Below are 24,471 nucleotides of genomic sequence, written 5' to 3'. Positions count from 1 at the left end.
TTTTTTTTTTTTTTTTTTTTTGCGGAACCGGGGATTGAACTCAGACCCTTGCACTTGCTAAGGAAGTGCTTATTCCACTGATCCATCTCCCTGACCCCTTGTTCTGTATCTTTAAGATAAAGTCCCAAAAGTCAAAATGATACAGCAAAGGTTGTATACTCTCTAATGTTGACAAGTTTTTGTCACCATGCCTTCCATTGAACTTTTCTAAGCCAGTTTCTAAGCCAGTCAACTTCATGTGTGTCCGTTTCAACACTACTGACCTCAAAATCCTAGCTCTTTACCCATCCACTATGTGAAAAACAGTGTTTCCATTGGCTGTCATGGCTTTTGCCCATTTACCTCAGACACTGAGCTTTTTCTTCTGATGTAATAAGCCTTTATTACGTGTCAAAGAAATTTGTCTTGTGTCTGTATTTTTTTTTTAATTTGAGTGGCCTCTGGGCTTCCCATCATGTTTAGAAAGCAGCTTGCCAGTTTTGGGTCTCATTTTCTGAAAGTTCCAAGTCTCTTGTGGTGTCATTTGTGTGTACAGTGTCTCATAAATGAGGTCAGCGGGAAGGCCTTCTTCCCTCCAGCCCACAGTTTGTGGGCCTGGCGCGATGGCACTGGGAACTGTGACATCTTCCCAGGGCAGAAGCCAGGAGAACTTGGGCAGAGCAAGAGGCCTTGCTTCTCAGCACAGAGCACCCAGGAACCACGCACCCCCCTTCATCGACTCAAGCTTGCCGTTGACCTCTGGAAACTCGATCATTGTAATTCCCAGCTCAGCCAGAGCCTTTCCATGCCGTGCGGCTTTGGGTGCCCATCTTTCATTTCCCACATTGGGATGGCAGCTAAAAATGACTCGGCGGTAGGTGGTTAATTTCTGCTTGTTACTTACTAATAATTATAGCTTTCACTTTGGCACTTCTCACAGCCGAAACCAGCGGCTATTCTTAGATTTGCAAGATCAGATTTTCTGATTTCTGCTGGGAATTTAATGCTCTGATGCTCTTATGGATTCCTCAGCCCTGGCCTGGCCTGGTCCCTTCGTCCTTCCTCCTCCCTGGCTCTTCCTAGGCACCAGGAAGCTGTAACAGTAGGGCCGAGGACTGATCCTGCAGCGCGTGTACCATGGCAAGATGATGACAGCTCCCAGACAGGTGGCCTGCAGGCCACTGTGCAGGGACAACTCGGAGGGGGAATGCAGAGTCCTGGGCCTGACCTGCCCAGATGCCCTGCTGGTCGGGACGGGTCAGCTCTGCCTACCACCCGCTTCTTACCTACCTGGAGGGTTCTGGCTAACTGTCTACAACCTACAGGTAGCTAATATTTATCAAGAAAGGAATATGTCATATGTTGTTCTCGGGCATCTGTATCTGTTAGCTTGTTTGGTTCTCATCAGGAGCTGATGCAGCATGCCTACCTCATTCCCAGTGAAGAACCTGAGGCACAGCTATCGGTCACTCGTCTAAAGTTGCGTGGCTCGGAGAAGCCTGCATCAGAGACAACCAGTGGGGCCCAGAACCCTCAGTCAGACCCCCCGACTAGGTCCTCAGCTGGGCAGTGCAGCATCTCTGAGCTGCTCCGTAGGTCCAGGCTCTTTGCTCAGTGGCCCTTCAGGCAGTCACTGTCCCAGCTTCCTTGCAAGTAAAGAGGCATATGTCTCCCACAGTGCCAGGTGCCTGGGAGGCACAGGGCGGGCTCCCATGGCCTCCAGGAAACACAAGGCCTCCTCTAAGTGAGGCAGCCAGGTGAGATTTGGGCACAGTTGAGCAGAGCCCGGAAGCGTGGTTACCACTGTAAGGACTCTAGAGGGAGGCATGAGAAGGCCTGGAGGCCCAGTAGGCTCTGAGAAATGGAGGGCTGTGGCAGGAAGCCTGGAGAGTGGGCGGTAACAAGGCTCCGTGGAAGGCAGTAAGGCCCGGAGTCTGATCAGACCCCACATCAGCATTCCAGTAGCCCTGTTAAGATCTGTGAACTCAATCCTAGAAAAAATGGGACGCTACATAGAGCTTCAAGCAGGAGCATGAAAGAATACAGCTGGGGCTTTAAAAGCTCACTGGAGCCCATTGTGGGGATGGAATGGGAAGCAGCAAAGGCAGAGGAACTGCGGGAGCAGAGGAGCTGGCGGCTCTGGCCCAGGCCACAGAGGAAGCGGTCTGGTCCTGGGTGGTCCCAGCGAAGGTGAAAGAACGAGCCTTCTGGGATGCCTTTCTGAGGTGGAGCTGGGGGATGAGGTGTGGTGGGTGGAGGAAAGGAGGACTCCAGGAAGACTGCCGAGCACTGGGCTCGGGCTGCTGCTGAGACCGTTGCCACAGCGAGGCAGCTGTAGGGCGACACTGATGTGCTGGGGTCGGGGAGGAAGAGTCCAGAGTCCAGGTAACACTCGGAAGTATCAGGTGCCTGAGGACATGCGATGACATGTGTGCGTGTTGGGGAAGGGAAGGAAAAGCCGCAGCCTCTGAGGTGGGCGCTCAGCGAGAAGGAAGCAGGAGCCTCCGCGAGCCTTGGCGCTCAGGCGGCTCAGCCCTTGCTGCACTCCATGCTGGGGCGAGACCTGGGCAACTTACTTCCTTCTAATCCTGTGGAGCCTCGTGTTCTCCTCTGCAAGAGGCGGAAGTGCAGACACACACAAGATAAAGTACGGAGCATGCGCAGCTCTCTGCAAGCTCCGAGCACTCTGAAAGGAACTGTTTGGAAGGAGGACATGGCTTGCAGGCCAGGCTGCTGTGAAGTCGGGTACAGTGGAGACAGAGCACCCTTGGATCTGGCGGATGGAAATCACTGGGGTTGCTGACAAGACTGGTTTTCAAAAAAAAAAAAAAAACAGGACTGGTTTTCACAGAGTGCTGGAGCTGGAAGCCATCTGGTGCGGTATGCAAGCGGGTGGCAAGAGAGGAAGTGGAGGCAGGAAGCACGTACCATCTTTGCAAGAATTCTCTGGAGCAGGAACATGGAGCTGGAGGCAAGCGGATGGTTGACACAGCCATGTGTTGATTGTGACCCTCAATGTTGTGGTTTAAATCTTAAATGTCCCCACAAGACATTTATTCTGGCTGGAGAGATAGCTTAGTGGTCTAAGCTTCTGCCTGGCAAATGCAAGGACCAGAGTTCAATCCCCAACTACTATCGAATGCTACACCAGTTCAACCTTGGACATGCCTAGCTGACCACTGAAACCAGATGTGGTGGCGCAGGCCTGTAATCCCAGTGCTGGGGAGGCTGAAACAGGATGATCACTATGAGTCCAACCTGTGTAGTGAGACCCTGTGCCAAATACATAATTTTTTTTTTTCAAAAAAGACCCACATGCTAAAGGCTTGGGAGAAGGCAGGGCCCAGTGGAAGGAAGTGAGATCACTGGAGGGAGTGCCCTTGAAAGCAGTTTGAGGCACCCTTCCCATCCTGTCTTTCTCTTTCAATTCCTGGCCACCATAATGAGCAGCCGCCTCCACCATGACTCCCACCAAGGTGTTCCACCTTGCCACAGACCCAAAGGCAGTGGGGCCAATTGACCCTACACTGAAGCTTGAAGGTCATGAGCCAAAATAAATCTTTCCTCCTTTAGGTTGTTTGTGGTAGGTATTTTGTCATTAGAGCCACAGGAAGCTAACACACTCAGCATCCAGAAGAGGGAGGGCAGAGGGCATGTGGGCAGGTGTGAAGCCTCAGAGGCCAGGAGAGTAGAAGGGTCCAGGGCCGGGTGTAGGAGGTGGCTTAGAACCACAGCAGGGGCACAGGGCAGGCAAGCATCAAGGACGCAGAGACTTGGTGGTTTGGCAGCAGCAAGAAGCCCAAGGTCTGCATTGCTGGCTTCTGGCTTCTCCCAATAAGGAGCCTGGTTGGCCAAAGGGGCGGGCGTGCTGGGGAGGATCAGGACTCAGAATATCTGGGTGGCGGCCTGGAAGGCGCAGAGTATGTCTTGCTCTTCCTCCAGGCCCCTGGGAAAGCTTCAGTCTTGACATGCTGACAGCTGGATGCAGACTGTGAGGTAAATGGCAGGCCTGCCACAGCCTGGTGGAGACCCTGGGCTGGGCCATCCGTGAGGACAGAGCCTGGGCTGTGTTCACCATGAGAACTTCAGGGCCCAGCCCCAAGAAGCTCAGGGTGGGTGACATCTGAGAACAGAGTCCCTGCCTCCTCTCACTTCCTGACTTCCCAGGTCAGAGTTGAGGGGAGCAACACTGCCTGAAGCACTGGTGGCTCAGAAAATGAAGGCAAAACCCATCAGAACATACAGCCCTTTCCTCCTTGCCCCCATACTGAGTTCTGTTTGAAAGAGCAAGTTCATGGGCGCATATGGGTGTACTCCGGGCACTTTCTGTGCTGCAGATCCCCTGTGTGCACCCAGGGACGCACTCCACCCCACACCATCTCTTTCCAATGCCACATGTCTTCTCCTGCCACTCTGTCTGCAGACACAGTTGACATAGGACCTCTGCCGGCACCCTAACTAGGCAGAGCTCCCAGTGCCACCTCCAGCACTGACGGTGCCTTGTGTGAGTTCCCAGGAAGGTGCCCCTCTAGCGCAGGTTGTGCAGGCTGAGGTGGGCTTGTGAGGCCATGCCTGCAGCATAGTCCAGGCTGGACCCCACCCCGTCAGCCCGGCACCTCGAACAGTGCGCAGCCTGCACAGCCCTGGGCAGAAAGCAAGCACAGTTCCCCTGACAGGAAGCAGGCCTGGACAGTGGCAGATGGATGGATGGATGGCAAAACGACCTGCAGCACAACTTGGGTGCTTCTAGCACTGGCCCTCCAGTTGGAAACAGCACTTGGCCTTGAAAAGGACAGTCCCTTTAACCACATGTGGAGCTCAGATCAGCAGCCAGTTTCCAAAGGCCGTCTGTTGGGAACATGGGGCAGTGCAGGGAGGTGGGCTCCACCAGGCCCTCCTGGAGCAAGGCATCTCCTGGGGAAGATGGCAAGCCCTAAGCACACCTGGGCTGGAGGAACAGGACAGCAGGGGGCTCGAGCATCGGGCAGAGCCACATGCAGGGTGAGTGGTGAGACACTCCTGGGCAGAGGCAGCCCAGGCAGAGGAGGGCACCAGATCTGACAGAGCATATGTGTGTGTGTGGAGCACAGGGTAGGAGGGGGCAGGGAAGAGGCAAGACCTTGGCTCTGAACACCGGGCAGAAACGTTGTAGTTGTAGTCATGTGCTCCAGGGAACCATAGAGATCTGTACACAAAGGAGGAGGGTTTGGGTTTTTTGTTTGTTTGTTTGTTTGTTTGTTTCTCCTTTTCAGTTTGCTGCATGAAGGAGTTATACTAGTCCAAGTGAAAGCAGGCCCCAGTAGTTATGTTAAGCAAGCTGTAAGGCTTTTAAACCCATGACAAGGGACTGAAGGGGCGTTCCACTCACTACAAGGAGATCCTCATGTAAGCTTCAATGAGCCACAAGCACTTAAAACCCATGAACCTTCAGCTGATCGTCTTTGGCCCGTCTGGTCTGCCAGGACCTGGCACGTGTCCTCACCCTGGTCACTCCAGAGCTGGATGACTTCTCCATATTCTGGATGCTCCATGACAGCGCCATTGCAGGCAGATTGCTTAGACGCCTTCACCCGTTTCTTTTCATCATAATCATCAGTGATCCCTTGGACAGCAGTGAAGGTCTTCCTGTCATTTCTCTGTTGGATATTTTTTAGTGCTGGGAGTTGAACTCGGGGCCTTGCACTTGCTAGGCAGGCACTGGATTCTTATGCAGATACAATCCCCAGTGCCTGCAGGAGGAGGTTATCACCTTTACTTGCATCAGTAAAGGGTAGGGGTTCTCAATAGCGGACAAATGATATGATTCCTTTTCCTGGGTGGAAACGGTCAACGGAAGGCAGCTTCAGGAAGTGGGCTGGGGAGATCGCTGGGAAGCAGGCAGCTCAGCGGGGAGATAGCTGAGTCCTAGGCAGCAGCTCAGTGAAGGGATCCAGAGGAGATTTTATTCCAACATTTCTCACAGTAACAGAGAGGACCCTGGCCTGAGCCAGCCTTCCCTTTGCCAAGAGGCTGCCAAGTGCCAGCTCTAGGACAGAGTCCCTGTCTCTCTATCCTCTTGAAGAGTGACCTTGGGCCAACAAGATAGCTCAGTGGACTAAGCACCTGCCTAGGCAAGTGCAGGGACTGGGGTTCGATCCCCAGCGCCACATACCAACCCAGCCCATTCCCGGGCATGCTGAACTGACTACCGAGACCCGGCATGGTGGCACATGCCTATAATCCCAGCTCTGGGGAGGCTGAAAACAGGAGGATCACTACAAGCTGATCCGAGCTGGATAGTGGTATAGAGACCCCTTCCTGGTCCTTGTCTCCATCTGGGAAGTTTGTATTTGTAATCCTATGGATAAGTTATTGGAATCCCATCAAATTCCAATCTACCACTTCTAGAGCAACCCACGGCAAGACTAAAGATACTAAAGCATATTTATAGTTATGGGGAGCCCAAGGGCCCCAAGTAGTTGTGATAATGGCTATCTGGAGCAAAGTCCTCAACGGGGTTTTACTCAGTCATGAAGAAGGAGTGGCTTGAGGATGAATGACTGAGAATGGCAGGAAGGAGATGAGTGCTGTGATCTGGGCTGGGTGGGAGGCCTGCATTTACCTCTGCAGTATGCAGAGAAGGGTATGCAGAGAGTAATCTGCATTATACAATTGAGATAGTATCTAATGTTTTGGGGTCTGGTGCTTCAGCTCTGATGCGTAATCTTTCACGCCCCAGGAAGTCATAGGCTCTATCTCTATCTCAAGGCTTGATCCCAGCCAAGTGTGGCACATTGGCTCTTTGTCCTGTCTGACTCAGCTCATACAAAAGAACAGCAGGTGGGAGTTATCAGGGAAACACGCATGCCATCTTCAGAGACTACCAGCAGCACCTCAGCTAGACCAGTATGCATTGCCTAAAGCCAATTGATGGGGTAAGGAAAAATCCTAGCCAGCTCTATACATATCAATACATGGAAATAGGGTCAGGCACAGCCAAAATGGAGACAAACTGCTCTTCTTTCAAGGAGAGTCGCTCAGATGGTCCTTCACAGGTAGTGAGACCCTGTGCCAAATACATAAAAAAAAAAAGAGTGACCTTGCAGAGCTGCCTTGTGCTGGGGGTTCAGCCTGCACTGGAGTCTTCTCTTCCTGGTGGCTGAGTGACCCCAAGTTCCAATGAGAGCTCATGAGTCTCTTTATTTATTTTTATTGAATTTTACCATGCCAGAAGGACAGGGGATATCATTTGCCCTGGCTTCTCTGGCCTTGGCTTTCTTCATTGATCTGAGCCACAGAAATTATTGCCCACTCTGGCCCTTGTTCATTGTTCTCTTATCTGAAAACTTTTCTTGAGTACCTACTAAGTACTAAGAGATGCAGAGGTGATTACAGCCAGGAAAAACAATACTGACTCTCTTCGGGGCTTTAGGGCAGTACAAGCACTTTCTTCTTTACCTCCTGAGTTCCCAGCCAGTTGAAGCGAGGGAGGCGGATGTGCACCCGCGTCCCAGCTCCATTCCCAAGGCCTGGCCTCCGCTCTCAGTTGGGCTCCTGGTGCCTCACAGCACAGAGGAGCCCCCACCTCAGCCCAGGCTGCCAGCCTCCAGCCTCCATCCTACAGGAACGGAGCCCCCATGACGGGCCCGCACGAAGAGCAGGCAGAGATTGACGCACCCAGGCGGGACACTGGGCACAGAGCTCTGAGGCCAAAATCAGCAATCAGAGAAAGAGAAGGTGGCTGAGGCAGGGGCCAGGTGTGTGACTGTGGTGGGTGGGCCTCTAGGACAAACAAGAGCAGGCATCAGGGGTCCCCTAACAAAGATGTTGTGACCAAGGTGAGATGCTAGAGGTCACTGCAGGTACTGCAAGAGAACAAAGAAGAGGGTCAGGATGGGCATTCATGGCACCCTTTTCAGGAGACCTTGGTCCCTGTGTGAGCCATGATTCATGGGAAGGAAGCTGTCCCATGCAGCACAAGTTCACAGTGACTGCTATGTGGCTGCGTATTTGGGGGACCACTGTATGCCCCAGCTAAGAAGGCTGTATGCAGGACTGATCCCAGGGATGGTGGACAGCCTCGGTGATCCTTTCTGCACCCTCCCACAATTCTAAACCACATTTCCTGATGGGTGCCAGATATCCCTCCACCAAAACTCCCTCCCTAGAGCCTAAGACATTATGCCTATGTAGTTGTCATTTCTTCTTAGAGAAGGAATGGCTGTTCTAAGTTGTTGTCTTAAAGGAGCCCTGGAAAAGGCTGGGCCCTCGTCCGCAGCTGTCCCGACTGAGCCAGTCACTGACTTCACACCTTGCCTTCCCTCCTGCAGACTCCAGGAGAAGTGAGAGCAGACCTCTAGTTCCCCTCACCGCCTCCCACCACCACCCTGCTGCCCCCGCACCACTGCCCTGGGGAGGTGGGGTCAGGGGCGGCCCCGTTTGATGGCTGATCAGGCGCACAGAGCTGACTGCCTTGCCCAGGCAAACACTAAGTCCTGCAGCCCTCAGCACACTGACACGCAAACAGGAGACCTAGTCCTGGGGCCTCCCAGCAGTGCCTCGAGACAGGAATGCGGACTAACCACAAGGGTGGCCACAGTGCCCACTCTTCAGAATCTGTTTACATAATGGCCTCAAGGTTTTTGGAGAACGAGGCTCCTTTGGCAAGCATCTCCCTCTACTTGAGCTTAAAATGAGGGTGGTTGGCATACTGCCAGTGCAGGCCCTGTGTGCCCCAGCCTCAGGAGCACCGGCGTTGCCAGAGTTTTGGATCCTCCCCCGGCAGCCACTTCCATGGTACTGGAAAGAGCTCTCCTTCTCAGTCCTTTGATCCTGTGTCTTCCCTGTCCTCCCAGTGGGAATCAGGAGCACCAGGCCTGAGGCTTTTGAAACCCTGGTGGTCAGTGGGACGTCTCACAAGGGCTCTCATGGAGCAGGACTCATTACACTGTCCCATGGGCTTAAGGCTCCCACTGCCTCCGTTCTCACTGTAGAAATGCTGGAGGCCTTCAGTCTGCCTGCTTCCCCCGTGGCCTTGGTGGGAACGGCTCGCTGTGCCTTAGCAGCCTTTGGGCAGCTCTCGGCCTGGAGCCCAGAAAGCTGCACAGACCCATGTCGGAATCAAGTCCGGGGCCAGTGTGTAGTGGCAGGCTGCTCAGGTGTCCCAAACCATGCAGAAACACATTGGCCCAGCAAGCACTTCAAGAGAATTTGTTACTAAGACATCCAACAGCCCTAAAAGTGTCATTGGTTTTGCCTGGCCCAAACCAAAAGCCAGACATCGCCATTGTCCCCATTGGCAGAAAGGTCACTCCCCTTCTTTTGTGAAAGGGCAGCTTGATTTTTCAAAGGCTTTGTTGATATTAACAGTTGCAAATCTCTAGGGTAGGGTCACCTTCCCTGGCAAGGGCCAGGTCCTGTGGATCAGTCATTTGATTTCATGCCTTTCCTCACATAAGCCTGGGCCTGCTGGCCTTGTCATGCTTTTGGCATCAGGAAGACAGGCCAGAGGGCAGATCCCCTGCCTGGGAAGGCTGCGTGCCCCCAGTTGGCTTGTCCCACGCACGTGCTTCCCTTTCTCTGTGCGGTCAGAGCTGAGGCCAGGGCTGGGCCAGTCTCTGTCCAGATGCCAAGGTGCCCTAGCCGGGTCTTCCAAGGTAGGGGCAGAACCCAGGCAGGCCGGTCCCCTCCATGTGGTGGTGACACATGTCTGTCCTACAAGACCACACACGAGTGTCTGGAGCCCCTGGGCAGGAGTGGGCCCAAGGGATGGTTAGCCCACAGTTGTGTCCTAACAAGGGGAGGGGGACAGCTGGCTCTGGACCCTGCCAGACTCCCAGGGGCAAATGCAAAGGTCCCCAAGCAGAAGGACAGCCTCTCATGGGGCCTCTGATGGGCAGTGGACCGAGACAGCATCTGCTTTCTGCTCTCACCCCACAGCTGAGGTCTACGTTGGCATCGGGAAGCCTGCAGAAGCCACAGCCTGCACTCAAGAAGCTGCCAACCTCTTCCCGATGTCCCACAACGTCCTGTACATGCGGGGCCAGGTGGCCGAGCTCCGAGGAAGCATGGATGAGGCCCGGCGGTGGTACGAGGAGGCCCTGTCCATTAGCCCCACCCACGTGAAGAGCATGCAGCGCCTGGTGAGTCTGAACCGGGCCAGAACCCCCGCCACTGAGCCAGGGCCCCCAGGGTGGCAGCAGAGGCCAGAGCAGTTAGGTTGCCAGGAAGCCAGCAGGCCGCTCTCGTGGTAGTTCATGCACATCACACCACCACAGCCATCCTGCGCAGGGTCCTCTTAGGTGCCATGGGGCAGCTGGGGTCACTGGTCCTCTGGCCAGTGTTCCCCGCCACCCTGTGGGCTTGCCTGGGCTCTGTCATTGTCGTGTGGTCTCTGCACCACTTACAGCAGCCATCTTGAGAAACTTCACATGCCCAGGAGGCTTCAGCACAAAATCATAACTCACACGTGGGGGGACCTGCACGGGGCCCACAGGGGCCTAAGTGAGACCAGAGGTGGCATCTGCTTCAGCCAGCGACGCGGGGGAGTCACTGCAGGTTCCACACCTTGCGGGTCTGGCAGTCCTTCCAAAGCACACGTCCCTCTTCTGGGTGCCCAGCCATTGCCCTGCTGGCCCCCTCACCCTGACCATCTTTGAGAGGTTCTCCAGTTGGTACCAGCTGTCCAAACATCAGTCTGTTAAGGAGTGGACTGCTCACTCCGGGGTTCTGTTAAGAATGTACCAAGCAGGAGAGCCCTCTGTCTGCTGTCCTGTTCCTGAGGGAATCTAAACTGCAACTCAGGGTGCAGGAAGCCTGTGGAGCCGCCAAAGAGCCACGTCGCCTTCCCTGGGCCTGCATGCTGGGCTTGGATTCCAAGACTCTGTGTTGTTCTTAGTGCTGGGGCATCTTGGATACAGTGAGCCACAGGGAAGAAAAAACCGGTAGAACTGAGGCGCCCTCCCCTCTGCGGCCCATGGGAGCTCAGCACCCACGGTCCGACAGTGCTGTGTGATAATAGGAGAGCGAGCACTGGAGAAAGGGACAGAGATCTGTCCTGTTGGTGTCACTTGCTCAGTCCTTCACCTCAGAAAGGCCCTTAAGTACTCTGCACCTCCAAGTCTTTCTCGCAAAAGGAAGGCATCCACCACCAAGAGGATGTGGTTTGGTAACTAATCAGTAAAGCATTCTACACAGGGCCCCAACACCGTCAGCATCTTGCCATTTCTCCTACGGAAAATAGAGAAGGTTCTGAGCACAGCTACAGGTCTTCAGCAGAAAACGCTGATAGGTGCCACTGGAAGGGTCAGGTGTGGACTTGACCTTGGGCTTGTTTCTTGGCCTGTGGGAGCCTTGGTGCTTCTGTGAATTGGGCTGTTACTTGCCCAGGTGGAACTGAATGAACGATTCATGTAACAAACCTCATAGAGTTCCTGGCACCTGGTAAGTGCCCATTAAATAGAAAACTGAAGACAGTTATTTTCAGTTTTAAAAATAAACCTTTGAATAATGATAGCTACTTAATTCTTTTCAACTTCCTTTTATGAACATACTGTGCTGTAACTCAATGCAGCTTTATAAATAAGTTTTCATATTATCTAAACAGCAAGTCTCTTTGATTAAAAATATTACATGTGTTTTAATTTTTGTCTCACTATTGTAAGAGGAATTTGTTAGGAGCTTTTCAGGTCTCTGAGCTTTTGCTGGAGTATCACCAAAGAGGTATAATCAACACCATGTACCCAGTATTTTTATTAAGAGGTAGCATGCTTCTACCTTAGGGCCTGTGAATTATTCAGAGAAGTATTTCTTGTTCATCCCCAAGGGGAACACATGAGACAAAAGATCAAATAGGAAAATCGCACCAGGAGAGTTTTCTGTTTCCCCTTGGAACCTCGAAGGACACCTGAGCTCCCGACAAAGGCCAGGCGCTTTCCTTTCTGCACAGAGCCAGCTCTGGGCCTGGCACAGGGGCACTGGTGAGTCAGGAACCAGGCTGCGGCTGGGCCTTGCCTGCCACCTCTGCTGGCAACGACTGGGCTCCCCCAGGCCCAGCAACAGCGTGGCTTCGGGAGTCTCACAGGTGAGAAGGGCAGTGTCAGCATACTCACAAGACCTTGCTTAGTACGTCCTGACCTATTTGGAAAACTGTCCAGGCTGGAGGCAGCTTCAGCAAGCCTACAGATTTTCAGGAGCTCCAATTGTTGCAGTCAGAAGTGTCACTCAGTGACTGTGACCAGGGTGGCTTAGAATACCCCTTCTTGGTGATATTTGGACAGTGCACCTGGCCTTGCATTCTGCCCCGTCCATTTCCAGAATGTCACACGGAAGCAGTGTTTCTGTGGCCTTTGATGGAGAAATGAAGGAAGATGGCCCTCCAGGCTGCAGACTGGAGTCCTACCACTGTCCTCACTGGCCTTGGGCCTTGGGCTCATTACTGCCCCTCTTTGTGCCTCAGTTTCCTTGGCTCCATAAACAAGGATAGTGTTAGCACCAGGGCCTCATAGAGACAAAGTCAATGCAAAGTCAATGAAGTTTCTTGTTGATTCACAGAGGCCTTGGCAGAAACCAGACTGGGCATGAGTCCAGGTTAAGCGGAGCAGGGAGGTCAGAAACCATCTCTTCACCAGGTTGAGTCCTGGAAGGAGACGGCGCCCGAGACTTGAGCAGCAGAGAGTACAGAAACAAGAGATGAGCTTCAATGGTTGCTTGGCACCCAGAGAGGAGAGCGAGTGAAGGCCAGGGCAGCCTGTGCCAGCCCAGGCCAAGGTCAAACAGTCCAAAGGAGCAGGGGTCCAAAGGACATGTGATGGAGACTGCAGCTGAATCAAGCGAGGCAGGAGCCAATCAAGAGAGACCCAGTGGTGCTGGGAAAACCTAGAGGTCGTAGGAAAGAGTTTGCAGAGTCCCTCGTGCTCAGAAAGGCCAAGAGCTGAAGGGACCATCTTGCTGTCTAGACAGCAAGAAGCCACAATACTGTCGTGGTGGGGAGAACTGGTGGCTGACAGTGATCACAGAGAACAGACGGGAGGTTGAGCTCACTCTCTGGAGAGCAGCTCCTCATTCATTCCTCAGGGCAGAAGGGACAGTACAGGCCAGATCACCCGGATGTCAGAGTTTCAATCTGCACAAATCCAAACATCAGCATTGTTGAAAAGCACTGATGTGGTGTTGGGGTGTCGCTCAGTGGCAGAGCTTATCCTGTACGCGTGGCAGGCCCTGGTCCAATCCTTAGCTGCCAGAAGGAAGAAAGAAAAAAAAATGACAACTTAAGAAGCAGACAGTATTTATGAAAGTAAACCGAAGGTCAGACTTGACAAGAGAAATGTAAATTAAGACCCAGGGGAAACTGACAATTTTCTAATAGTTTTAGCTTTCATTTGTGTGTTTCAATTCACAGAGTAAGAAGAGAGAAAAGATGAAACATGCTCAGCCTCAGTAATGAGCTAGCGAGCACTCGGAACGCTGAGCTCAGAATCGCTAGGAACTACAGAGTAGTGTTGACGAGGGAAGGAATTTGTGGATATCAGACTTTTCCCAGAAAATCTAAAGACATTTGTCCTGTTAATTTTGCATAAGTGCATAAATTTACGTTTGTTGGCTAAGTGAAAAAAACTAGTTTAAAGTAACCCAAATGTATTAGTAAAAAACGGAGCAGCTTTTCCAAACCCTCCCATGTCCTGAGTTGGAGGGGGAAAGTAGAGGGAGGTCCGTGGTGCCCAGGGGGCAGAGGACCAGCCTGCCGAGCCAGACTTTCCGGGCCAAGGACAGGCGCAGAGACACAGAGCAGACAAGGACAGCACGGCAGGACGCGGACAGGCTCCACAACAGGGACATCGGGCTGCCCTCTGGTAACGTCAGCCTGGGCTTTTGAGGGCAGCATTTGCAATTGGAAGATAAGAAAGGAACAAGGACTTTGAGGAGAGAGATAAAGGGTGAGGGAGCAGGAAGGCATCATAGAGGGAAGTCCATAAGGCTGGAAGGGAGGGTATTGCTGAGTGAGAGGTGCGTGCTTGGGTGTCAGCAGCGGCCCAGCCTGCCTCGCATGCTTGCCAGGTAGAGGGTGTGGAATGGAGCAGATGGCAGGCGAGCCAGGCCCAGCCGAGTACCCAGCACACTGGGAGTGGAGGTGCCCAAGGCAGCGTCAGGGAGGACACGAGCCACTGCAGGAAGGGAGTAGCGGGGCACTCGTGCCATCCCATTTCGAGGAGAGCCTGTTGTCCTCCTGCAGGTTAGGCCATCCCCTAAGACAAGTCTGCTGAAACAGAGAGCTGAGAACAGCTACAGGAGAAGTACAAAGGGACTGTCCCTTGGATGTAGAGAGTACCAAGAGAAGGCTGGGCCTGGAAAGGGACAGAAAGCCAGCGTCATGGCTTTATAGAGATGCAAAGCTTTGGACCACCCCCAGGGGAAGCGATGCTGCCAGGTCAGTGGTAGAGCTCTCTCCAGACCAGAGGAAGGTGGTCAGACCACAGGAAGGTGGCCGCAGGAGAGAAGAAGGAGGGGCCCCTTGCCCTGAGGGTATAGCTGGAGGCCCTCTCACTTCACCGGGGCCTGCAGGCTGTCAGGGTGAGGTATGGAAGGGTTGAACACATTTTGGGCTTCCATACAGGTTCTGGTGCACGGTGGGCCTGGAAGCTTGCTTATCTTCTGGGGTCAGTGGGAACACAAGAACACCTCTGAGATTCCCCAGAATGGCTTCAGGCTAAGGTTCTCACGCAGAAGCTGCATGAGGTTTCTCTGCGCTCACATCCTCTGAAACATCAGGAATCAGGAGTGGCACTGAGCACCCATGTCGCCAAAGTGGGTTGCAGTTCAAGGGACTGCGTTCATAACAGAAAATTGGCAGGCCTCAGCCGAGCTGTCAAGAATGCATTTTGTGAGAAAATAACCACCAGCGCCTCACACGGATTGCATCACTACCAAAGGTGTGCCAGAACGCGCCTTCTGGAGCACGCTGTGTTTCTGTTGTTTCAACAGTTGTGACAGTTGATCCATCAAAGCAAAGCTGACTAGTGACTGCCCTGAAAGCTCTTGTGAAGTTCAAAGGGGGCCCAGAGCAGGGCTTTCTTTAAACTCCTTTCAAGCTAGCATGCATGGGCTCCGTGTGACAATGTCATCCTGTTGTGCATGAGGGTGGAAGGCCACAGACAGGCCCGAGGGAGAGAAGGAGGTGCACTGGGCTTTCTAGAAGGCATCCGGCATGGCCAAGTGACACAATGTTGGTGCTTTGCTCTCGTCCCTATCTTTGAAAGTGTGCGTCTGTTCTTCGAGATTTGGGAAATTGCTGTGTCTTGTATTTACTATTTACCACCCTGGTTTCCAATATCTGCCCTGCTGTAGGAGAGATGAGCGTAAAGATGCTGTCAGCTGCAGGCAGTGGCAGCCCGTGTCTCTGTGTCTGTCTGACCCGCCCGTGGTGCACGCGGTGGCCGGGGCTCCGCACCTCGCCGCCTTGCTGTGGGAGTGGTGGCGTCTGTGGGTCGGACCCAGGCACAAGCAGCGTGGCGAAACGGAACCTGAAGATCCTCCCCATTCAAAGCTGACCCTTAGCAGCAAGGCGCTTTCACCTGAAGTCTTATCTCTCCATACATGGGGAGAATAATTGGCAGGAGGCAAAACTTTGGTGTAGCACAAAGACACCTTCATCTATTAATGTATCTTATTTTCTTTCAGAATTAAAAAGTGTCTTGAAAATTAAGGAGGACACCTTTGTGCTGTGGAGAAAGGCTTGTGAGATGTTTAGCTGCTGCGTGTGTTTGCTACAAAGCACTGTGACAAGTCTACGGGTCCTTGTTCCTCTGCTGTGCTTCCCGGCTCTACCTGGGGCTCCCTCAGGGCCAGGGAGAAGCGCTGTGTCCTCCTGGCAGTCCATCGAGACTTTTCTCTCTGTCATCCCCTCGGCTCACGAGGGGTACTCTCCCATCCTAGCTCCTTTCAAGGCTTGAGACCTCCTCGCCAGTCCTCCGTAGTTGGCATGAATACCAGTTGTTCCTCTGCGATGAAATGTGAGCCCAGAGAGGCCCTGTGTGATGTGCCACTGTGACAGTGCTCCGTAGGATCATGTGCTCCATAGGGTCGGACTGTGCACTGGTGCGCTGGTGGGGAGCTGCCCTCAGTGCCCTGTCCAGACAGTGCCACGAGGAGCACCCAGAACAGGAGGCAGTGAGCTCAGGAGCCTGGAGCCCTTGTGCCAGGACAGCACGGGGGCAGAGTGTGGTGTGGGTGCCACCTGCCTGGGCCCCAGCTGTGTCGCTTCCTACCTGCAGGACCTCTGCCTCTGCTTCCTTGCAGTAAAATGGGGGTGACAGAGGTGTTCCTGTGACGTGACTTAGGGTTAAGTGAGCTCCTAACAGTTAGCTATCAACAGGAGTACTATCCTCTATGATTCAGGTCACACAGTGGCAGCACTGTGTGTCTGACAGTGAGTGGGTGTGTGCCTGGTCCCTGTGACCAAGTCTCACGCTGGAAGCCAAAACAAGAGTCTGTACTAGCACTTGTTTGGCCAGAAGCATAACAATTTGCTTTTTTATTTAATTTTGTGCTGAGGATTGAACCCAGGGCCTTCACACTAAGCTACATCCGTATCTCTTTTTGTTTTGAGATAAGATCTCACTAAGTCACTGGGTTGCCTGGGCTGGGCTTAAACTTTCCAGCGCCTGCCTCAGCCCCCCAAAGCGCTGGGCTTACAGGACCGCGCCACCTCGCCAGGCTGGTGTCCTTTGAAGTAACACTGTACTTGCTGACCGTTGCTGTCCAGCCATGGCCCGGGTTAACCTGGGGGACAGCCTTGGCCTCCAAGAGTCTGTCTCCTCCTTGTATCACACTGTGAAACAGCCCAGCTCTGCTGTCACCCCTTTAAGGGCCATTCTAGGCCCACCCATGCCCTCAGAGGGGCCCTCTTCCCCCAGCTTGTGTCCTTAGAAGCCTTTTCTGAGATAGTGTGCATTCTGGGCTTGTCTTCATCTGGACTGGAACCCGTACGCCCTGAGGGATGGCCCCACCCTAAGGGACAGCCATTCCACAGATGTCACTATGTTGCAAGTCAGACCACAGAGGCCACCTGGGACTGTAAGGTGGCCTTGCAGGCTGACCTCAACACTGTTTCAGGGGCTGAGCCAAGGGGAACACTGAAGGGGAGGGACTCTCGAGTGCCCCAGGTGGGAACAGTGACTCTTCTTCCAGATCTATGCTACATGCTGTTGGCCCCAGCCATGTCCTTCCATGGTGGGCCCAGCACCCCATCTGGAAGCACAGTGGTCAGTGTCCTTAGAGTCCTATATGGAACATGACCTAGTGGAATCTCGTGGGCCTGGTGCTGGTGTCTGCTGCCTCACAGGACCCACAGCCTGCCCTTTCATCCTCTCAGTTTAGTCAGGGAGGGTCACCCTCCAAGGAACTGACTCACACTAACCACACTCAAGGGCCAGAATCCCACCCCAGAACCCCAAACAGTACTTTATAAGTAATTGTACATTGCCCCAGCCAGACCACCTGTGCTCCCTCCGCCCTCTAAGCTAGATGCCTGAACACAAGTCAGACACACTGATGCAGCAGGGGCCAAGGGACCAGGCCGCACAGGGCCCAGCAGCTGCCCTTTCTGTGCCCTCAAGCCCCTTCCAAGAGCTCACAACTTACCACTTAGGCCTCTAGAACAGAGCCTGCAAGCCAGGAGCCTACGGCCATAGATGAGCAAAGAAAAGGACATTCTCAGCTCTGGGGAGTGCCGAGGAAGGGGCAGCTGGAGCTTGTCACCCCTGGCCTAGGGCTGTCTAGTCCTCTCACCACTCCATTAAATATCACAGTCTTCTGGGAGTTTGAGGAGGCTCACACCCAAGACCTGCTCCCTTGGGTCGGATGAATGCTCCGTAGGGGAGCTGCTGTTAGTCACACTTCTGTCCTCTCTCCCTGAGGTTTCACCCTCATCCCTGGATAGTGACTGGGATGTCACCTGGCCCTTCCTAATGAAGATCCCACCACAAGTTGTGAGCCTGGTTCCAGTGTATTGCAGGACCTCTTGATCTCGGTCCCCAAGGGAGAGAACCTGCCCCTCTCCCACACCCAGAGGGAGCAGCCTGGCCTTCCGTAGCCTCGCCAGTGGGCTCCTCCAGGGTGGGGATCCACACTGCCTATGCCTACGTCTTGCCACCAGCCTGCATTTGGGGCGGGCGGCAGCAGTACCGTAACTGCCCAGGAGCGAGCCCACCAGTGCTACCATCAGTGGCATGAGAGCAGCAGGAGGTTGAGTAGCTGGAGGTATCAGAAATGCCTGTGTGGAGAGCTGGCTAATGGACAGTGTCTTGTGACATGAGCCATTGTCTCAGCCCCTCTTGAAACAGGTACATTTGGCAAGCATTGTCTGGCTTTCGGGCATCCGTGTCCTCCTTGCAGCGGGAGGAAAGTCCTGTGGGCACGAGCGCGTCTGTCTGCAGCACTTGGCTCTTGTTGGCTGTGGCCGTGCGCCTGCTCAGCTCCTCCCCGCCCCCACCCCAGTGCAGGGCAGTCCTGCACTGTTGGCCTGTCAGGTCCTTCCTGTCGCAGTATCGGCTACCCTGCTCTCACTGAGGCGAAAATCACAGACCCGAAAGCAACCCAGGCCCAGTACCGATTCCCAAGCGCAGGCCATGTGGTGCCTTTGTCACAAGGCATTCCTTCACTTCAGTGAAAGGAAAAAAATAATTCTGTTTATTTCACCGTCTGTTTTGGAGCCTTAGATGACTAACTATGGGCAATGCAGTTGAGCCTCTCATTAGTAATTACGATCTGATTTTTTATAATCTGACATGTTCTACCCAAGGCGTTTATTCTTAGAAGTTCTGCCCCGTCATCTCAGTGTGATCTGACGTGTGGGCTCCTCTACCTTCCTACTCTGCGGAGCCACTGCTCCCTGGCCAGAGATGAGTCCTGCTCCCTGTGTTCATGTTCTGTGTTCTCCAAGGCTGGTCTTGACCTCCCCTGCTTACCACTGGCCCTGGATTGGAGCGCGGATTCCTCAGCGCCCTCCTCCCCTCACTGTCCGCCTCCAGACTCTGCCAGAGGGTGAGGCTGCTGCCACAAGCAGGTGGCATTCTGAGGCAGCTGGACATTTTCCCCATCATCGGGGTTGGTCCCAGAGACCCCCCCACAGTGGGATGCTGGGCTCTCTTTTGCGCACACCAACTCTACCTGTTTCTGGACCTTCAGACTCTTTCAAACTCTTAGGCCCAAAATTCTCAGAGAGACATCTCCTGCAGAAGGTGGAGAAGGCGGAGAAGCCTCTCAAAGCAGCGCATATGAGGACTAAAGCAGGCAAACAGGGCTGTGGCTAGAACTGAGCAGCATAACCTTCCTGGCAAGCACAAGGTCCTGAGTTTGATTCCTGGTACTAAAAACGAAATCAGACAGACAGGCAGGTAACGTTGAGAATTGTATCCTCTGGAGCATTGAAAGGATCACAGACCTAGAACCCTTTCACACTTTAGTGAAAGTCCCTAATCCCAGCACCCCTTTCACAGGTGGGATCTGGCCCACAAGGTTGCGTGGTGAGCACCACTGATTGGGTGAGCAGAGGGCTGGGCCCAGGGCGTTTGGTGAGACTGCAGCCGCAGGCTCAGAAAGTAGCTTTGCCTCTCCTCTGGCTTCCCAAGATTTCAACAGCCTTTTGGGAAAGCAGAGCATAGAATACACAAGGGCTGAGGGGCCCCCACTGGCTCTCAGAGCCTGGACCCTGTTTCTAGAAAACTCTAGTCTCCAAGCTTCAGGAAAACCTTTCAGCCAAGGGCCGGGGGCTGCAGACTGCTTTGCCTGAAAGGGGACCCCTCCCCTGGCTTCTCTGCCCCCACACCGCTCGCTAGGCTCACCAGCAGGTGCACAGACCAACTCCCTCTCATCCTCCTGCAGTGGGCTTCCTCCCTTTTTCATCTGCTCGGTTTTTGCATAACACCTGTCCCTTCAGGTACCTTTGCAGGTGCTGTTTCTTTTGGAGACTTTTGGAACTTGTGGAGGTAGGCAGACACCCCAAAGGCTCATGAAGCAGGCAAGGATTCTGCTCGGGGGCAGGCTCTGTTGGGGCGTTCACCCCGCATTGTGTCAGCATGCTGATGCCTTAGTGAATGCTGTGCAGATCAAGTAAGATGATTGAGTGAGATGTGTGGAACCCAGTCTGGGTCAGAGCCTGGACTGGGCCCTGAGGATGTAAATGTGGCCCTGCCCCTGCTGCCTCCGCCAAGCCCTGGGCGTGGAGGAAGATGCATAAGCGTCACAAGGAGCAGACTGGCAGGTGCCTGGTGGACAGACGTGCAGGCATGAGGTCACCTAACACACTGCAGGAGGGACCTGTGGGCACAAGTGTGGCAGATGAAGTCTACCTAGACAGTGACCCAGCTCTTGGAGATGCGTGGGGACCACTGGGGCAATCCGTGTGGAGCAGGGCAGACAGCAGTAAGGAAAGGCTGTGCATTTTGTGGGGCATGACATGCTTAGGCAGTTACAAAAAATGTATTTCTTAGAGAGTATTTAGGGATAAAATGGCACTGTGCTTCTAATATAAAATACTAATCTTTGGGCCTTAAATAGATGAAACCAATATGAAAACTCTGAATGGTTGTTAGATTTAACAGGTTTATGTACTGCCATCATACTAGCCTTGTTGCTCTTCAGAAGGTTTAACGTTTTTGAAGATAAAAGTCTAAATAAGTCAGTTATATTTACAGAGATTGCTGGAAGCTGTAGAGGCCAGGTGATGTGGCGACCTGGCATTAAAGGTGGTCCACGATAAGATGACAAAAACAGAGCCCTGAAAGCCTGGCAAGGGGCCTGCTGCAGGCTCACGATCAGCTTGGTGCCAGCTGGGGGAGATACTTTTAGCAGCATGAGGAGACACAGGAGGTGGAGTAGGCAGGAAAGAAGGATGGTGACGACCCTCGAGGCTCTGTGGCGCTGGGCCACATGAATCTGTCGTGGCTGGGTGGTCTGAAGATGGCCCTGACTTGTCTGGAGCAATGGCCTTGAGGTGTGGCAGCAGCAAGCAGGCAGTAGCTGATACTGTGTGGGGACAGCAGTCCCAGAGAGGAGGACCAAGAGGGTCCAAGGCAGCGCCCAGTCTTAAAGGAGTGGGAAGCTGTTTTGACGCGGGAGGAAATGGAGGTTCTGAGCGGTTGTGCACGGTTCCCTCCCTGCTGGCGCCCTGCGGCAGAGCTGGGCCTGGCCCCGCCAGCTTCCGCAGCCCTCATTTCCACAGTCCCTCTCGCCTGTCAGCCCTGTTTCCTGCAGTGATTTCCATGATATCCGTGCACAAGGGCGGGTCTCAGTTCACAAAGGCGCTCCTTACTAAGCTCAGGAGAAATGGCTTGCAGTAGAGACGCAGGGCAGCAGGGAGTGCATCGCCTCCCTTCTCTGGGCCTCGGTTTCCTCCTCTGTTTGTGGGGATAACGGCAGCCGTCCTGCCTGGCTGTGGGAGCGTTGGATGCAAGCACAGGCGCAACCAGCAGGACTCCCGTGGTGTCTGATGGCGAATGCAGCTTCGTTAAGAGAAATGTGAAACGGCCCTGTTTGTGTCTAAGACCTGCCCCTTTAAGGTGTCAGTTACTCGGGACAGTGGGCAACCCCAAGCGCATGACAACAGTGACCGTAAGGCATCCTGGACATGGACACACACACACACACACACACACACACACACAGAGTAAGCCTGGCATCCAGCCTTGCCAAGAGCTTGGTCTTGATTAGATCCCTAATTGAAATGCTGGCCAGTGTCCTTCCAAATGCATCAGAAACGGCTGGCCCAGCCCTCAGGGGAACCTCTGGTGCCCAATGCAGTGTCTTTCTTCGTAAATAAAGCAGTGAAGCCTGCCTACGACAGAGACAGGGCCCAGGTCCTGGTAGGGTCTCTTTCATCCTCCGCATTGGTGCCCAGATCTAGACAGATGCATGGGGCTGGAACCAAAGCACCAGCGAGCGGGCCCTGCAGAGAGCTCCCAGAACAAACGAGAAGCAAAATCCGCTTCTTCCGAAGGACAACATACATTTTTCCAGGCCTTTCAAAGCCAGGCAGGTCAATCGAGTTATAATTGGCTCTCTAATTAGAACTCCCACAAGCTGTTAAGTTCTTTACCTGCTGCCTGGCATCTTACACAAAGGTGACAAATCGGCTTCTGGTGTTGGAATGATTAAAGAAAACCAGTTACAGTTGCACCCTTCCTGTGAGAGCAACCCTCCCGAGCCGCCCCTGCCCGTGTCCCTGCCCCTGCCCCTCAGACGCCCACACCCACAGGACACACAGCGTGGCCAGCTTCCTAGGAATGGCTGTGGATCCGGTGTGCAGGGCTGTGTTGCTGATGAGCTCTGAGAGGCCGAATGGGGTGGGGGTCCCTTCCTTCTCCTGGGGTGGGAAGTGTCCCCAGGGCTTTGGTGAAGCCCAGGCTCCCTCAGTTGAGGTGCTCTGTGAAAAAGAAAGTGTATCCCTTCCGTCGCTCTGTATCCTCACACTGTAGTATTTCCTGTTGTTCTCGTTACCCACCAAGAGGATGGTAGGCTTTGGGTGCCAGGATGAATGCATTTTGTGGCCTCAGGGTCACTGGCATTTTCCGCGTGGTCCCTGCCCCAGGACCAGGCCCTGCCAACCAGAGCACTCAGTAGGGATCAGCACGTCCCACCTGCGCGTCTCACCCAGCCCTGCCATGGTGACCTCACAGCGCGGGTTTCCGGGAGCCATGGTATTGGGGTTTACGCCATGGAAATGGACGAGTGCACGAATCAGGGCTCTTTTTCTTTCAGAGAGTTAGTTTTCAGGCACCCCACTGGACTCGGGGGCCGGGCGGGGAGTTGTTTTATGAGAGGGAGGAATGGGGAGTGAGTGCGAGCAGCAGCCATGGGCAGGGCCAGCACCTCGGCTCTGGCTCGAGGCCTGAGGTAGAGGACCCTGTGGCCCAGATCAAGCAGATGGTGTGCCTCCTGGGTGGAGACGGGGTGGGGGGGACGGAGGGACCAGGCGCGGAATGGCCCAGACTGGTGGCAGAAAAGACAGGGTGGGACGGCAGGTGTTTGGAGCAGAAAAACCCGTGTCTGAAGTCCAGCTGCACCGTACGCTGATAATCTGTGTGACCCAGCCCTGTCACCTAGCCTCTGTAATGCAGAAGCAAACATTGCCACCACAGTCCTTAGCACCAGCCCAGCCAAAAGCCTCTCCCCACAGCTGGGAGTGGGCTGTGCCTTCCCTTCCTGTGAGGTGGTGGCTGCGAGAACTGCATGGGAAGGGAAGAGATCCCAGAGGCCCTGGACTCTGACGTTAGGTCTCTCGAGTGACTTGCCCCCTGCCCGTTACAGGGAAGTAGATGGGGGAGGGTGCTGCCACTGTCCAAGCTGGCCTGAGCAGGTAACCACAGGAGCATCTTTGTGGCTGCTTTCCTTTACTCGTCTGACCTACCATGTCCCTCCACGTCATTGTTCCAGCCCCAGGTCCCATTTCTCTGTTCCCTGCGTGGGCAGTGTGCGGCCTCTGAGCGCGCTGCTGTACCCCTTCCCACCTGCACGCAGGAGCCTGCCCCCCCCCCGCCCCGCCCATCCCTTCCCCTCCGAGCTGACCCAGGGCTTTGGAGGAAACAGCTGTAACCTCGATGCTGATTTAGGCCACAATGAAATGGTACAGGGCAAGAGCTCAGTGGTGGAGGACAAGAAAGCGCTGGGCTGTCTCTGCCAGCGGGAAAGCTCCAGCCCAGAGCATGGTCCATTTTCACCCCTGCTCCCAGTTCCCTAGGTGCGGCCACTCTCTCTATCCCCAGCCTGTTTGCCACCATCCTTTCTTCAGTCCTAGGCCTGAGTGGTGGCTTTCTCAGCACAGTGCTCCAGAAGCACATGCCATGCCACAGGGAGGTGCCACCAGGAGGAGCAGCCATGTGGCCACAGAGACCCCTCACCCCCTCCTCCACCCAGACTTGGGTTGTGAATTCTCTTATTATTGGGGGTGAAAATTTCAAGGCTTATCAACTCCAGACCTCCCTTCATTGGAAAGTATCTTATCGTCTGTTTATTCCTGTTTAAAAATGGAAAAATAGCCCATGCCAGGTGCTGGCAGGGATGCGGAAGGTGCTAGCCAAAATGACCACATCCTCTGTAGCAGGTAATGAATCATCCTGGCGTTTGTGTCCCCAAGGGTCAACTGGCACTGTCCAGCTGCTGCAGAAGACTATGCCCCCATCCACCCACCAGAGCCTGGGCCCCTTGGCCCTGTCTCCTGAAATCAGGCTTTGGGGACGCTCATGCTTTGGGCATCTGGCAGCAATCGGTGAAATCTGGGTGGATGCTGGGAAACCGCATCCCCAGGTGGACACCAAGGCCCAAGTGGGCGCAGAGATCGGGGCAAGGGTTCCACATGCTTTCTCACAATGGACCTGGCCCTAATGGGAGAGATGGATGGGCAGAGCTGGGAGATGTCCCTTGTTCCACGGTCATCTGTTGAGTGCCTACAGTAGACCAGAAATGTGCCAGTGTCTGGACTGACTTCCAGCAACAAGCACATATCGTCCCCTGGGCGCCAGG

At 54.1% G+C, this 24,471-nt stretch overlaps 1 protein-coding gene across 7 annotated transcripts in view; it reads left to right on the top strand.

Moving 5' to 3' along the window:
* The window catches only part of Ttc7b (tetratricopeptide repeat domain 7B), a 251,424-nt gene that overhangs the window by 213,152 nt on the left and 13,801 nt on the right, over positions 1 to 24,471 (top strand). For all 7 annotated transcript variants that reach the window (XM_023719660.1, XM_004635133.1, XM_023719658.1 and 4 more), the window contains one exon: positions 9,898 to 10,100. In XM_023719660.1, the coding sequence (XP_023575428.1) occupies positions 9,898 to 10,100 (203 nt within the window). The remainder of the gene's footprint in view (positions 1 to 9,897; positions 10,101 to 24,471) is intronic.

The sequence above is a fragment of the Octodon degus genome, unplaced genomic scaffold (genome assembly GCF_000260255.1).
Source record: "Octodon degus isolate 3935 unplaced genomic scaffold, OctDeg1.0 scaffold00070, whole genome shotgun sequence".
NCBI classification, from domain to species: Eukaryota; Metazoa; Chordata; class Mammalia; order Rodentia; family Octodontidae; genus Octodon; species Octodon degus.
This window is presented reverse-complemented; position numbering and strand designations above follow the sequence as displayed.